Raw genomic sequence first — 13,085 nt, forward strand, 5'->3', positions numbered from 1 at the left:
ACCTGTGACTCTGGAGAAATCCACACCCATGCCTTGAGTGTATAGCCGCCCTTTCCCTGAACATCATCTCAACACCAGCACGTTAACTCTAGCTCAGTGGTTCTCAACCTTCCTAACACCGAGACCCTTTATTACAGTTCTCTTGTTGTGGTGGCCCCTAACTATAAAATTATTTTCATTGCTACTTCATAACTCTAATTTTGCTATTGTTATGAACTGCATGTAATGTAACTATCTGATGTGACCCCTGTGAAAGGGATCATGACCCACAGGCTGAGAACCACTGCTCTGAAGCATGTACCATATCTTGCCTCAATAAACTCGCTAACTCTGACTTGTCCTAGCCTGTTTCTGTGGAAATCCATAAGTAGGCACCACCTCAGGACAGTGGACAGTGCTGGACTGTATCTCCCTGATGCTACTGAGGGACCAGGGCCCTTAGCTCACACTATCACTGAGCAGAAACTTCAGTTTTTTGTTTGTTTTATGAGATTAGGTCTCACTATGTAGCTCCATCCGTCCTGGAATTCACTCTGTAGACCAGCTAGGCTGGCTCTGAACTCACAGAAATCATATGCCTCTGTTTCCTGAGTGATGGGATTAAAGGCATGAGTTATACACCCAGCATTAAGGATTTTATTTTACACAAGTAGGTTTTTGTGTGCACATATACATGACTATAAATGGTTATGAACCAGAATGTAGATATTGGGAATTGAACATGAGTCTTCTGCAAGGGCACTAAGTGTTCTAAACCATCATCTCTCCAGACCCCCAAATTACAATGCTTCAGTAAAATAATCTCTCTAAAATACATAAGATATTTCCTGGAAATAACTGTGCTCTGTGACTTGGCTCTTGTTGTACGCAGCTTTTAATTGACAAGTGACCATGGAAAGTATCTGGACACTGGGATAGACAGATCTGACAGAACTAGTTTTCTATACTATGAAATACATGACCTTGGGTAGCTAACTTCTCCAATCTGATAACTGCAGTCACAACAACCTCTGTACAAAACCATGGTTCCTTATCTTCCTGTGTACACACACTGGGATGTCCGGGCTTCACTGACTTGGGGAGATAATGCCCCTCCCAAGTTGCCAGTACTTTGAAAAGCACTCACCACTAGGAGGGCAACTTTCATATGCTAACCAATCTAGAGTCCAAACTCCAAATCTGAGTCTGTTGCCACCCCCAGCAGGAGGCAGCATTACTATAGTTTAGTCATCCCAGAATCCACTGAGATTATTCAAACTGGCTAAAGTAGTTCATCCTGTTTTAGACACCAGCAGCTCTTGCCCTCACTGAACCTTGGTTAGGCTGTGTCTGTTCTCTCTGGGGTCTCTGAGTAAACATCTTCTCAGTCACAATGGACTCTAGCTCTGGGGCCTCACCAGACCTGGATAACAAAACACACATTTTAAACATTTTTTCCAGGTGTTAAAAAGAGTAAATGTAGACATATTTTTATAACACAATTATCTCCTCTTCCAAATCACAATTTAACAGTGGAAATGAAAACAGTAACAGTGTCAGAATAAAATGGGTGACCATTGTACAATCTTATACCAGACAGCAGCCAGAAACATGATTAAAAAAGGGCTGGTTAAAAAACAGAAAACTTTGACAAAAACAAAACAAAATCTGTTTAGAAGATACAAACTGAAATGTGATGGAAACTCTACATACAGTCAGAGTCAAGGAAAGAAGAGTCAGCGCCCTCAAGACAAGCATGATAGGCCATGAGCACTGGACTGCCTTCTGACTTGGGAACTTTGCTATCCTGCATGGTCGAGGCTGGGCTCTACAGCCAGGATCCAGACAAATCTATCTCAACCAACAGAGTACTTACTGGGCTACAGGTGCCCAGTGGCTCCTGGTAAGAGAAACTGTCAATTTTAGTGCTGCCTAAATTATGAACTGGTGATTTCTGTATTTTATTGAAGAAAGGCTCATCGATACCAAGGTCATGAATAAAGATTAGTATCTTTCTTATGGAAACAAAAACCTATCAGAGAAAGTGGACAAGGAACAAACTAGGGTGCTCATAAAAAGACAAGGCAGTGACTAGTAAACAGTCTCACACATGCAGAGTAAAGTTAGGTACTGTGTTCATAAGTCAGTGGGCAGTGTACATCAGAAAGGAATCAGAGACAAAGATGGTTACAGTAGGAATGGTTTGAGACATACAATGAGAAAAACAAAACCAAAGACATCTCAAAAGGCTCAGGCAAGAGGACTGCCACGAGCCTAGGCTACAAAGTGAGTTCTAGACTGGACTGGTTAAGACCCGGTCTCACACACACATGAACAGACAGATAGACATCTACTGCATGCTTTTTATATACCACGTTTACATTATTCTGTGCAGTAAGTATGACTCCAATTTCACAAGCAAAAGTGCAATCTAAGCTAACATCACTTTGGCTATTTTACCATTAAGCAAACATTTACTGAACATTTACTGTATTGTGGGCCAGGTAATATCCTAGATTCTCTACTGATGGAAAAGATACAATTTTTCGCCTTCATGGAGTTTAATTTATAGCAAATATATAAGCAAAGCCCATGCCCTTTCCTTGGGATCCATTCGATTCTAGATCTAGGTACTTATTAGAGAACAAACAGGAGCTCAGAGATGACATCACTATTCTAGCATGGCAACCAATGGACCGGTGCAGCTTTTGTTCCCATTATAGCAGATAAGCATGGAGAAAAACAATGGAAAGAGAATAGGAAGAAGATTTGAAATATGCCCATTTTTATGATGGCTTGATTATGTCTGATGGCTCAGTAATAATTATCAATTGAAGATTGGGTATTGGGTTCAGCAGTATGACAGTCAAGACTGAACCTACTACATTTAATGGGGCTGATGTGATGACACTGGGGGGAAAGAAATAGAGATGAAGAATATCCAGATATTTAAAGATTTTAGTGGAAGGGTAGTTTTAATATATTTTAAAGTTATTTCTAAATTATATCAATAGAAAAAGTACATATAAAAATCAAACACTGTGAAAATGTTATAATGAAAAGCAGCATTCTCCACACCACTTCTAAGATGGAGTTCTTTCCATGTTTTTGGTAGTTATTTTCCCCTCAAGTATACATACTTGGTTTCAACTTGATTATGTATTTTGAATAGATAGATGAGCATTTGTATATAGTAACCAATATAGTATATAGTGCCAGCAAATCTCTTAACATTTCCAGAGAAGCCAGGACACACTAGTAGGTTCCTATTCCCCTTAGACACTCCCACATGCTACACCAGAGACCACTTCCCAGTCATTCGTCACACCGGGATGCCTGTTTCATACCATTTCCTCTCAGATAAATCACACTTTAGTCCCTTGTTGATAAAACATTTGATTATTTTTTAACTATTTGCTGTTTTTTTAAAAGTTGGAGAAGAGAGCTGGAGAGACAGCTCAGCTGTTAGAAGCACTGGCTGCTCTTGCAGAGGACTCAGGTTCAATTCCCAGCACATACATGTCATGTTGGCTCACAATCTTCTATAACTCTAGTTCCAGGGGATCTGACACCCTCTTCTGGTCTTTGTAGGAACCAGGCATTCATACAGTGCACAGACATATCTGGCAAAACATTCACATTCCTAAAATAAAAATAAATCTTTTTTTTTTTTTAATTCTGAAAAAAGTGTATGCAGACAGGAAGCAAGTGTTTGTCTGGGCTGAGGACGTCACTTTGAATACAAACACAGCAAGTCTCATCAAGGCAAGTGGAAAGAGGCACTGACTTCTCTAAAGCAGCTCTCCCTACAGTCTGCACCAGTTACTTAGCCTGTGTATTAGACACTTACTTGCAGGTAAAGTATAGTCCTGTCTGAGCCATTATAGAGGCTAATCAGATCTACTTATAAAAAGCATAAAGAAACCCTTTTCAAATACACATCTTTAAACATCTTTTATATATGTTTAAGAGAGAAAAAAGACTTACCGTCCAAAATTTTATGAAATACTCTAAAACTGTTGCAGCCACAAAAAGGCAATATAGTAGGGAATACAACAAAAACAGCATGAAGAATTTGTAATTAGTAAATCCGACACAGTTATTCACCCTAGAAGAATACAGAAAGTAACATTATAAAATAAGACAAATCACAAATATACAGAAAGCAAAATAGGGTCTCAAGGCTGGTGGGAGAGGGGTATAGGGAGTGTTTCATGAAACAGCTCAGTTCTGTAAGATGTGAAAATCCTGGTGCTTGTACCAAAATGGGAATACACCTAATATTACTGAGTTTACAGAGATGGTTAAGATAGCAAATTAATGTATGCCTTGTAGTCATAGGGGGGAAAAGGGATTCAGAGAGCTTATATCATCATTACTTGGAAATAGGTCAAGTGAGAAGTGGAAAACAAACAGTATCTCAACTAATGAATGTTTTAAATTCATGTTATATAGATTTTTGCAATTCTAATGTGGTGATATTTTGTTTATGATCTAACAAATAAAGCTTGCTTGAAGATCAGAGTGCAAAGCTAGTCACACTAGCTAGTCACAGAGGCCAGGCAATAGTGGCAGTCGCCTTTAATCTCAGCAACCACACTAGTTTGCCACAGAGACCAGGTAGTGGTGGCACTCACCTTTAATCCAGCACTTGGGAGACAGAGGCAGTCGGATCTTTGTTAGTTCAAGGCCACCCTAAGCTACAGGAAATTAACCCAGTCTAAAAGAGAAACAGCTCAAACGAAGGTGATCTCAGCACTTGGGATCCCATTCCTTTAATCCCAGCACTAGGGAGGAATACAAAGCAGGAGGAGACAGCAGCTCATTGTAGAGTCTGAGGAGCAGTGCAGTCGGGAGCAGTCTGAGGTTCAGTGGATCGCTCCTTCCGTCTGAGCATTGGTTGAAGTGAGAAAACTCTAGTGGCTGGCCGCTTTGCTTCTCTGATCTTCAGCTTTAACCTCAATATTTGTGTCTGGGTTTTTATTATTCCTGTTACATTATAATGTTAATTTTTAACGTCACCTCTGAATTATTTATCAGGAGATATTGTTAAAGGAAAAAATATAAATGTACATATCTCTGTAAGTGTGTGTGTGTGTGTGTGTGTGTGTCCTTCTTCTAATGTCCAACCCTCACCCTCTTCACTTAGGCAATTTCTACTATTTTTCATACATACCATGGACAGTGATGATCCATCTTAAGAACACATCTAGGAAGCAAGCATAAGAAAATTCATACAGAAAATCCTGACTCTAATTTCTCATTATTTTACTCAACTTAAAATATCCCCTTAAAACTAAATCTTCCAAAACCAACTAAGAAACCTCAGGTAACTTCTGCTACTTCCATATGTACCTTCCCAGGTAAATAGTCACTAGTTTTCACTCTGTCAGTTCACCACCTCTAGCACACTGCACCAAATGACATCTTACTATTCAGGTCTGGGAATGATTCTTGGTACATTAGAAGAATCAGTTAGACATCAGCTAAGGAGAGGAATAGATGACCTCTAGTGTAGTGCCTTTCCTATATTCTTTAACATCAAGTTTCCCCATGGTGACCACTACTACACTTTATCATAAGAACACCATAACAAAACCAAACTTTTCTCCCTCTAGAGTACTATTTATACAAGTAAAAAGTGAGATTACAAGCTGGGTGGTAGTGGCGCACGCCTTTAGTCCCAGCACTTGGGAGGCAGAGGCAGGTGGATCTCTCTGAGTTCAAGGCCAGCCTGGACTTGTCTCCAGGACAGGCTCCAAAGCTACACAGAGAAACCCTGTCTCGAAAAACCAAAAAAAAAAAAAAAAAAGTAAGAGTACAGATCTCATAAAGTAAGAATGAGAAACACATCACCCAAAAACTTATATGGCTTATCAGGCCTGGATTAGTCAAGACTTTTAAGCTAACATCTTTCCGTTACCATACTACCTTCTCATATGAAAACAAGGATTAAAATGGACCAAATGGCAACTGAAAACAATTACGGAATTTACTTCAGACATCCATACAAATACTGGGATGAAAGGCATGCACCACCACACCTGGCTAGAAAGCATATTTAAAATTAAAATTCTATTCAACTAGCAGAGAAATGGTTAAAAGACTTCTAGTATATTCTAGTTCATATAAATATTTATGTTAGTTCTATATCCACAACAAGTAATGGGAAAGGATGAAATGTTTTTGCTAAATATGCAGAAGCATATAAAATGTTCCTATGTTGCCAAATTCCAGGGTAGGATTTAAGGAAAACAAACTGAGTAGCACTCACCTGTCACACGCAGAGCAGTGATGAGCCCGATCAGGTTTAATCAACTGACATTTTTCACAGTATCGGATAGCTAGAGAGAAGAAAAAAAAAAAAAAAAATCAAAGGTGTGCAAGCTTAGCCGATTTATAAAGCCTGACTTTTGAAATATACCAAAATGCACCGAGAGCATCTCAAACAAAATGTCACAAGAAAAGGGGCCTCATATGTATCTTCCCAGAATTTTTCAAACTAGATAAAGTAGATCCAAAGTAGGTGACTTGCAGAAGGCCAAACACCAAGACGAACAGCATAACAAGGCCAGAACTCAGGTCCATTGAGTCCCAAACCCAGTGCTTTGCTGATCACAGCACAATGTCTGTAACAGATTACCACAATACTTGAAGGCATTCACCTCTGTCTGCATCCAGCCCTACTCTAGACCAATTCATTTCTGGAACAACAAAAACCTCTTTCCAACTAAAATTCTAATACATGCTATATTATTGCCTAGTTCACATTCAATTGTTCAAGACCCTAATCACCTACTATGTGCCAGTTAATCTAAACAAAAATCCCTACTTTGTGAAGCTTATATACTCTATGTTGTAGGGACTAAGAGAATCAATGAAATAAACAGCACACTAGACAATGACAGTGGACAAAAAGGAGAGGGAGTAGGAGGAGCCTAACAAACAAACATCTGAGAAAACAAGGGGAGTGCAAGGATAAGGGCATAGCTCAGACAGCAGAGTGCTAGCCTGGCTGTCATGCACAAAGCCCTAGGTTTGAAGGGCATCACTGCATGTGCAAGACAGTGGTTCGTGCCTGTAATCTGAGCACCTGGGAGGCCTGAGGCAGGCAGAAGGATCAAGTTCAAGGTCATTACCAACTACACAGAGAGTTTGAGGGCAATCTGGGATGCATGAGACTTGAGAGAAAAACAAACACCCCCCCTCCCATCTTGGAACATTAAGACTCTAGTTAGAAGGAATAGACTCAGTTACAGAAAACTGCTTAGCTCATTTGAACAGCAACAAATACAGGGACTGGAAAGATGGCTCAGTGGTTAAAAACATTTGCTGCTTGCTCTTCCAGAGAGGATCAAGGTTCAGTTCCTAGCACCTATGGCAAGTGACTCACAACCATCTATAACTCCAGCTCCGGACCTCTGGCTCCCTAGTATACATACCTACATGTAGACACACACACACCTACACCTAATTAAAAATAAATCTTTAAAAAATAACAAATAGGAATACTCATTACTGCTACTTTAAATAATAAAATGCCAGGATAATATCCCTTTAAAAATATGTATAAATGTTGTGCCTGAATATATATTTTGTACAATCCATTTGTTCCTGGTGGCCTTGAAGTCCAGAAGAGGCATCAGATACCTAGGAACTAGAATTACAGACAGTTGTGAGCTGCCATGTGGGTGTCAGGAAGTCCTGGGTCCTCTTGAAGAGCAGCCAGTGCTCTTAATTGCTGAGCCATTTTTAATTCCCTAGGAATAACTGTATACTTGAAATGGCTAAATACTTTATGGTGTGTCTGTATAGCGCACTATTATTCAGAACAAGAATTTCCCACACAAAACACATTACGGAAAAGACAGCAAGCTGAAGTTGGAACCACTAACGCTGAGTCTCATACCAAACAGAAACCTAAGGCTACATGTGTAGGAAAGTCAGGATCAGAAAGAAGCCAAGCACCTCTCGTCTCTCTTTCTCTCCATCCTCCCACAACTGGCCCGTGACAGCTGTGCACATTTGCAGGTACAGGGAAGGGATGAAATCAAACAGGCCTTACAAGAACATGGGTTGGAGTCGGGTGTGGTGTTGTGAGAATTTAACTCAGCACTTGGAAGGCAGAGGCAGGTGGATTACTATGAGTTCAAGGCTGGCATGATCTACATATCAAGTTCTAAGACTACATATTGATATCCTGCCTAAAGGAGGGAAAGAGGGAGGAAGGAAGAAAGAAAACTATACTAAACAAAAACAGATAAAGCTAAAGAAATAGTTGCAATCCAAGGAAACTTCAGTTTCTTGTACAGAGCAACCAGAAAAGAACAGTGCTGAAGACAGAAATAGAGCAGAGTGCAGCTGGGGTGTTCCTTCATTTGTTCAATGAATACTTGAGAGTTTCTATGTATGATAAATACTGCCCATTTCTAGAAATAAAGGTGAACACAGCAAACCTGTCTCCTGCTTCTATGGCAATAGACTTTAAATGGAAATCTGTTTTCTGTGAGTCTGAAGGTTCAAATAATAACTCATTCAAGTACAAGTATCCTTTTACAACTGGAACCCTCTGACTGGGTGGACAGATACTGAATTGAAGGCATACGCCTAGATGAATGATGAAGGCTGACTCAGAGTTCCTAGGATGTGCTGGGCAAAATGTCAGATCCCTCTGAGATCACAGGAATGAGGATCCAGGGTACAGCTTTTCCACTGATAAAATGTGCCAGAAATGAAGATATGCCGAAGAGATATTTGGGCCCCCTCTTAGGCTGTCAAACTACTGAAACAATGGATGCCAAGGCACAGGAATTTCTCCAAGGATCTCCTGCAGGAAGAAGGCCAAGGTCCTGGGACAGCCAGAAGAGGAACTTGTCTCCCAGGATTTCTAAGCAGAGGACCTCACAGAGAGATGCAGCTGTAGAGAGGCGCAGTGCCACACCCTGACCAGGACCACTTGGTCTCGTACTTGAACTTTACCCTCAACTTAGGACACCAAAGATGAACTCGGGGAAGTTACCAGATCATCTTGTCGCTCTTCCCTATGTGGACACATGGAATAAACTTCAGGGGGAAAAATTCTGATTTTCATGACTCTTTCATTGAACTGTGTGTATAGCTGCAACTCCACCTAATAACAGGCACACAACACAACACTTGAAAGGTGACTTCATATGGTAAGATCCTTAAATCTGCTCTAAGTTAACAAGAAAACTATTAAACATAATGAATGATTGCAGTATGGTGGTGTCCATTGTCAAGTTCAGCCTGTTTCTCTTACCTCTTGAAGCCGATGTGGTATAGATAGGCAAGTCTCTGGCGGCTCTTCTCAAAATGTCTTGCTGTCTTTCTTGGCTGAACTCCTTCTCATAACGTTCTTTTTCAGAGTTTGACAAGTAGAACTAGATAGAGAAAGACAACTACTGAATCTGTAATTCTCAGCTAGTGTGCTGAGGAAAAGTTTTATCTGAAATACTCTGCTTCATGAAAGGAAAACTTGTTTCCAACCGACCTTTATGTACATTTTAACAAAAACTGCACAGATTAAAATGGTTAGACTAGGCAATGGTGGTGCACACCTTTAATCGCTGCACTCGGGAGGCAGAGATAGATGAGTCTCTGTGAGTTTGAGGCCAGCCTGGTCTACACAGTGAGTTCCAGGACAAACTCCAAAGCTACAGAGAAACCCTGACTAAAAAAAAAAAAGATGCACACTGTCTTAAGGTGAAAGTCTACATAAATTTTCATAAGCCTCACTAACATTTGAACACTTTCAGAAATAAAAATAAAATATTTAGCAGAGAATCTGGCCAGAAATCTGCAATTCCTCTGGGCTGACATCTCAAGCCTGTAATAGAATTCCAGACCTCAGCTTGACTGTACTTTTACCCATCATCACCATTGTTGTGGTGGTTTGAATTAAGAATTCAAATAGGAATGGCCCCATAGACTCATGTGTTTGACTGCCTGGCCCACAGGGAGTGGTACTATTAAGAGGTGTGGCCTTGTTGGAGGAAATGTCATTGTGGAGGAGGGCTTTGAGGGCTCAAATATGCTCAAGCCACGCCCAGTGTGACAGTCTCTCCCTGCTGCCTGCTGATCAAGAGAGGAAAACTCTCAGCTCCTCCAGCACCATGTCTGCTTGCAAGACACCCACTATGATGATAATGGAGTAAACTTCTGAAACTGTAAGCCAGCCCCAATTAAATGTTTTCCTTTATGAGTTGCTGTAGTCATGGTGTCTCTTCACAGCAATGGAAACCCTAAGACAGTTGTAAAACAATGAGAAGCTAAAATCAAATGAAAATTTTCAAATACCAGAGTATCCAACATTCAATACTATAATTCAAATTAAATTACAACATGCCATTATTACCATAAATTCAATGATCAGAAAATTCCACTTAAATATTAGACCAAGAATGGTGAGCATCAGTTAAGCACACACAAAGTCCTGGATTCAATTCCTAGCAGCAAAACAACTAGGAATAAATTGCTTTTAAATCATTATCTTTTTTTTTTTAAGGGACAGTTTTGCTATGTTGCTCAGGGTGATCTCAAACTTCTGAATTCAAGTAATCCTCCCAACTCAGTTCCTGTGTAGCCAGACTACAGGCTCATTCAAGAGCCTAACCATAAACAAGTATTAAAGCAAAACAAACAACAGCAATAACAACAAAACAGTAAGAGCTAGGCACTGGGGCTGAACAGACTGCTGGCTCAGTGATTAAGAACACCTGCTGTTTGCAGAGGGAGTGATTTCAGTTCCCAGCACTGGCATGGTAGCTCACAAGTGTCCTTAACTCTAATTCCAGGGGACTCAGCGCCCCTTTCTGACCTCCACTAGCACCAAACACATGCAGTGCATATTCATACACGCAGGCTGAAAAGTCTATATAAAAATAATGACTCTTTAAATTAAAGTTAGGCACTGTTTCAAATGGCACAGGTTCAAAGATGAATAAAAACTGGGCTGGAGAGATGGCTCAGTGGTTAAAAGCACTGACTTCTTTTCTATAGGACCTGGGTTCAACTCCCAGCACCTATATGGCAGTTCACAACTTTATGTAACTCCAGGATCCATCATCCTCATACAGACAAACATACAGGGAAAATACTAATAAAATAAAAATAATTTTTAAAAAAGATAAATAAAAACAAATATTGCCTTTAAAACAAAGAATTATACAAACCAGTGAAATAGCATTACAGGTGCTATGCAAGTTGCTGATGGAGAAAACAGACCTACCCAGCAGTGTACTCTCTGCATTACAGTATCTACAGGAGAGGTGTGCCCACTGGTGCTGTAACAGCAAGACTGTTACTGAAGTAACCAACTACATTTCTGACAGGATCTGATGGCCACTCCATGGGAGGGAATTCATTCCTGGCAGTCTAAATCTAGATAAATGCCATGGCTAGAGGTGGGTGTAAGGGTGTGGGGAACAGGGGTGGGATGGGGTTGGGGGTAGGGACACATCACTACTCTTACTGTTGTTTGCCAAATGGATGACACAGTGGGTGATCAGCTAAGGCTGATGGAGAGTTGGGAATACTCTGTTCCCTGAACTGGCTTGGATAATGGGTAAGGTATGTACTCAATTTTTGTGAAAATTTTTTGTTTGTTTTTTGAGGCATGATCTCTCTATTAAGTAGCTCAGGCTGTCTTGGAACTTTCTGTGTAGACCAGGCTGGCTTCACACTCAGAGATCCACTTGCCTCTGCCTCCCATGTCTGGGATTAAAGGGTAACCTGACATGCTAACTAGTTTTATGTCAACTTGACACAAGCTAGAGTAATCAGAAAGAAGGGAAACTCAATTAAGAAAATGTCCTGTAAGATCTGGCTGCTGGAGATTTTCTTGATTAGTGAGTGATGGGGCATAGCCTAGCCCATTGTGGGTGGTGCCATCTCTGGGCTGGTGATCCCAGGTTCTATAAAAAAGCAGATGGAGCAAACCAATAAGCAGCCCTCCTCCATGGTTTCTGCATCAGCTCCTGCCTCCACATTCCTGCCCTGTTTGAGTTCCTGTCCTGACTTCCTTCTATGAATACTGATATGGAAGTGCAAGCCAAATCAACCCTTTCCTCCCTGAGTTGCTCTGGTCATGGTGTTTCCTCATAGCAACAGTTTGTGGGAACTACCAAGTTAGGACACTTAGGACTTTTACTTTCTGTATATGGATTGTCTATAGAAGTTTTAAATGAAAGCTGGTATTTTAAACGACATAGTCTATACATACATACATACATACATACATACATACATACATACATACATACATACATACAGGGTTTCTCTGTGTAACAGCTCTAGCTGTCCTGGAACTATCTCTGTAGACCAGGCTGGCCTTGAACTCACAGAGATCCACTTGCCTCTGCCTCCCAAGTGCTGGGATTAAAGGCGTGCACCACTACTGCCTGGCCATGGTCTATACTATAATTTTAACATTCTGAAAAGTTAACATGAAGGAAAGCAATTATATTACTACTATCATCCAATATTTGAATATTAATCCTAAAACAGGAGTATGTTAAAAATTAGAAAATGTCAGTCCTCACATGCATCCCACAGACACAGGCACGATTTTCTGACATGAAAAGCGAAGCTCAGAAATTAATGTGTTGAAGAGAAAGAAAGAAAATCAAACTCAAATCATCTTAACTCTGTGCATATGTGGTATGTGTGCATGTGTTGGTGTGGTGTGGTGTGTGTGTGTGTACATGCTGTGTGCTTGTTTTGAGGACAGGGTCTCACTGTGTCTTCCTGAAGAAAGCTACATTATCAGGAGTGTAACACCACCATGCTCAGCCTAGAGAAGAGGCTTGACCACCTTGCTATACTAAATTTCAGAGAGGAAAGACTTCATCTGTGTCAAGGCAAGAGATGCACACCAGTTATAAGACATAACACACCTAAATATTTACCTGTATTACTCTCCAAGTGCATCCTCCAAGAGGAGAAATGCAGTCACAGCAAGACAACCCTGAATTACTATTTTCCACAGTGGCATGTGTTTTAGATACAGTACATTTGTTCATGCCTGAAAAAATATGGTGGAAGTTTCTAAAAACTTCTGACCCTCAATGTTTTACTCCAGTGTTTAA

At 40.5% G+C, this 13,085-nt stretch overlaps 1 protein-coding gene across 5 annotated transcripts in view; it reads right to left on the bottom strand.

The window, feature by feature from the left end:
• The window catches only part of Zdhhc20 (zinc finger DHHC-type palmitoyltransferase 20), a 58,028-nt gene that overhangs the window by 21,214 nt on the left and 23,729 nt on the right, over positions 1–13,085 (bottom strand). For all 5 annotated transcript variants that reach the window (XR_004772258.1, XM_027390452.2, XM_027390451.2 and 2 more), the window contains 4 exons: positions 9,260–9,380; positions 6,254–6,323; positions 5,156–5,188; positions 3,967–4,087 (listed from right to left, as the gene is read on the bottom strand). Coding sequence is in view for 4 of the 5 variants with exons in the window: in XM_027390452.2 (XP_027246253.1) it covers positions 3,967–4,087; positions 5,156–5,188; positions 6,254–6,323; positions 9,260–9,380 (345 nt within the window). In the remaining variant the exon portion in view is untranslated. The remainder of the gene's footprint in view (positions 1–3,966; positions 4,088–5,155; positions 5,189–6,253; positions 6,324–9,259; positions 9,381–13,085) is intronic.

Source organism: Cricetulus griseus, assembly GCF_003668045.3.
Source record: "Cricetulus griseus strain 17A/GY chromosome 1 unlocalized genomic scaffold, alternate assembly CriGri-PICRH-1.0 chr1_1, whole genome shotgun sequence".
Lineage (NCBI taxonomy): Eukaryota > Metazoa > Chordata > Mammalia > Rodentia > Cricetidae > Cricetulus > Cricetulus griseus.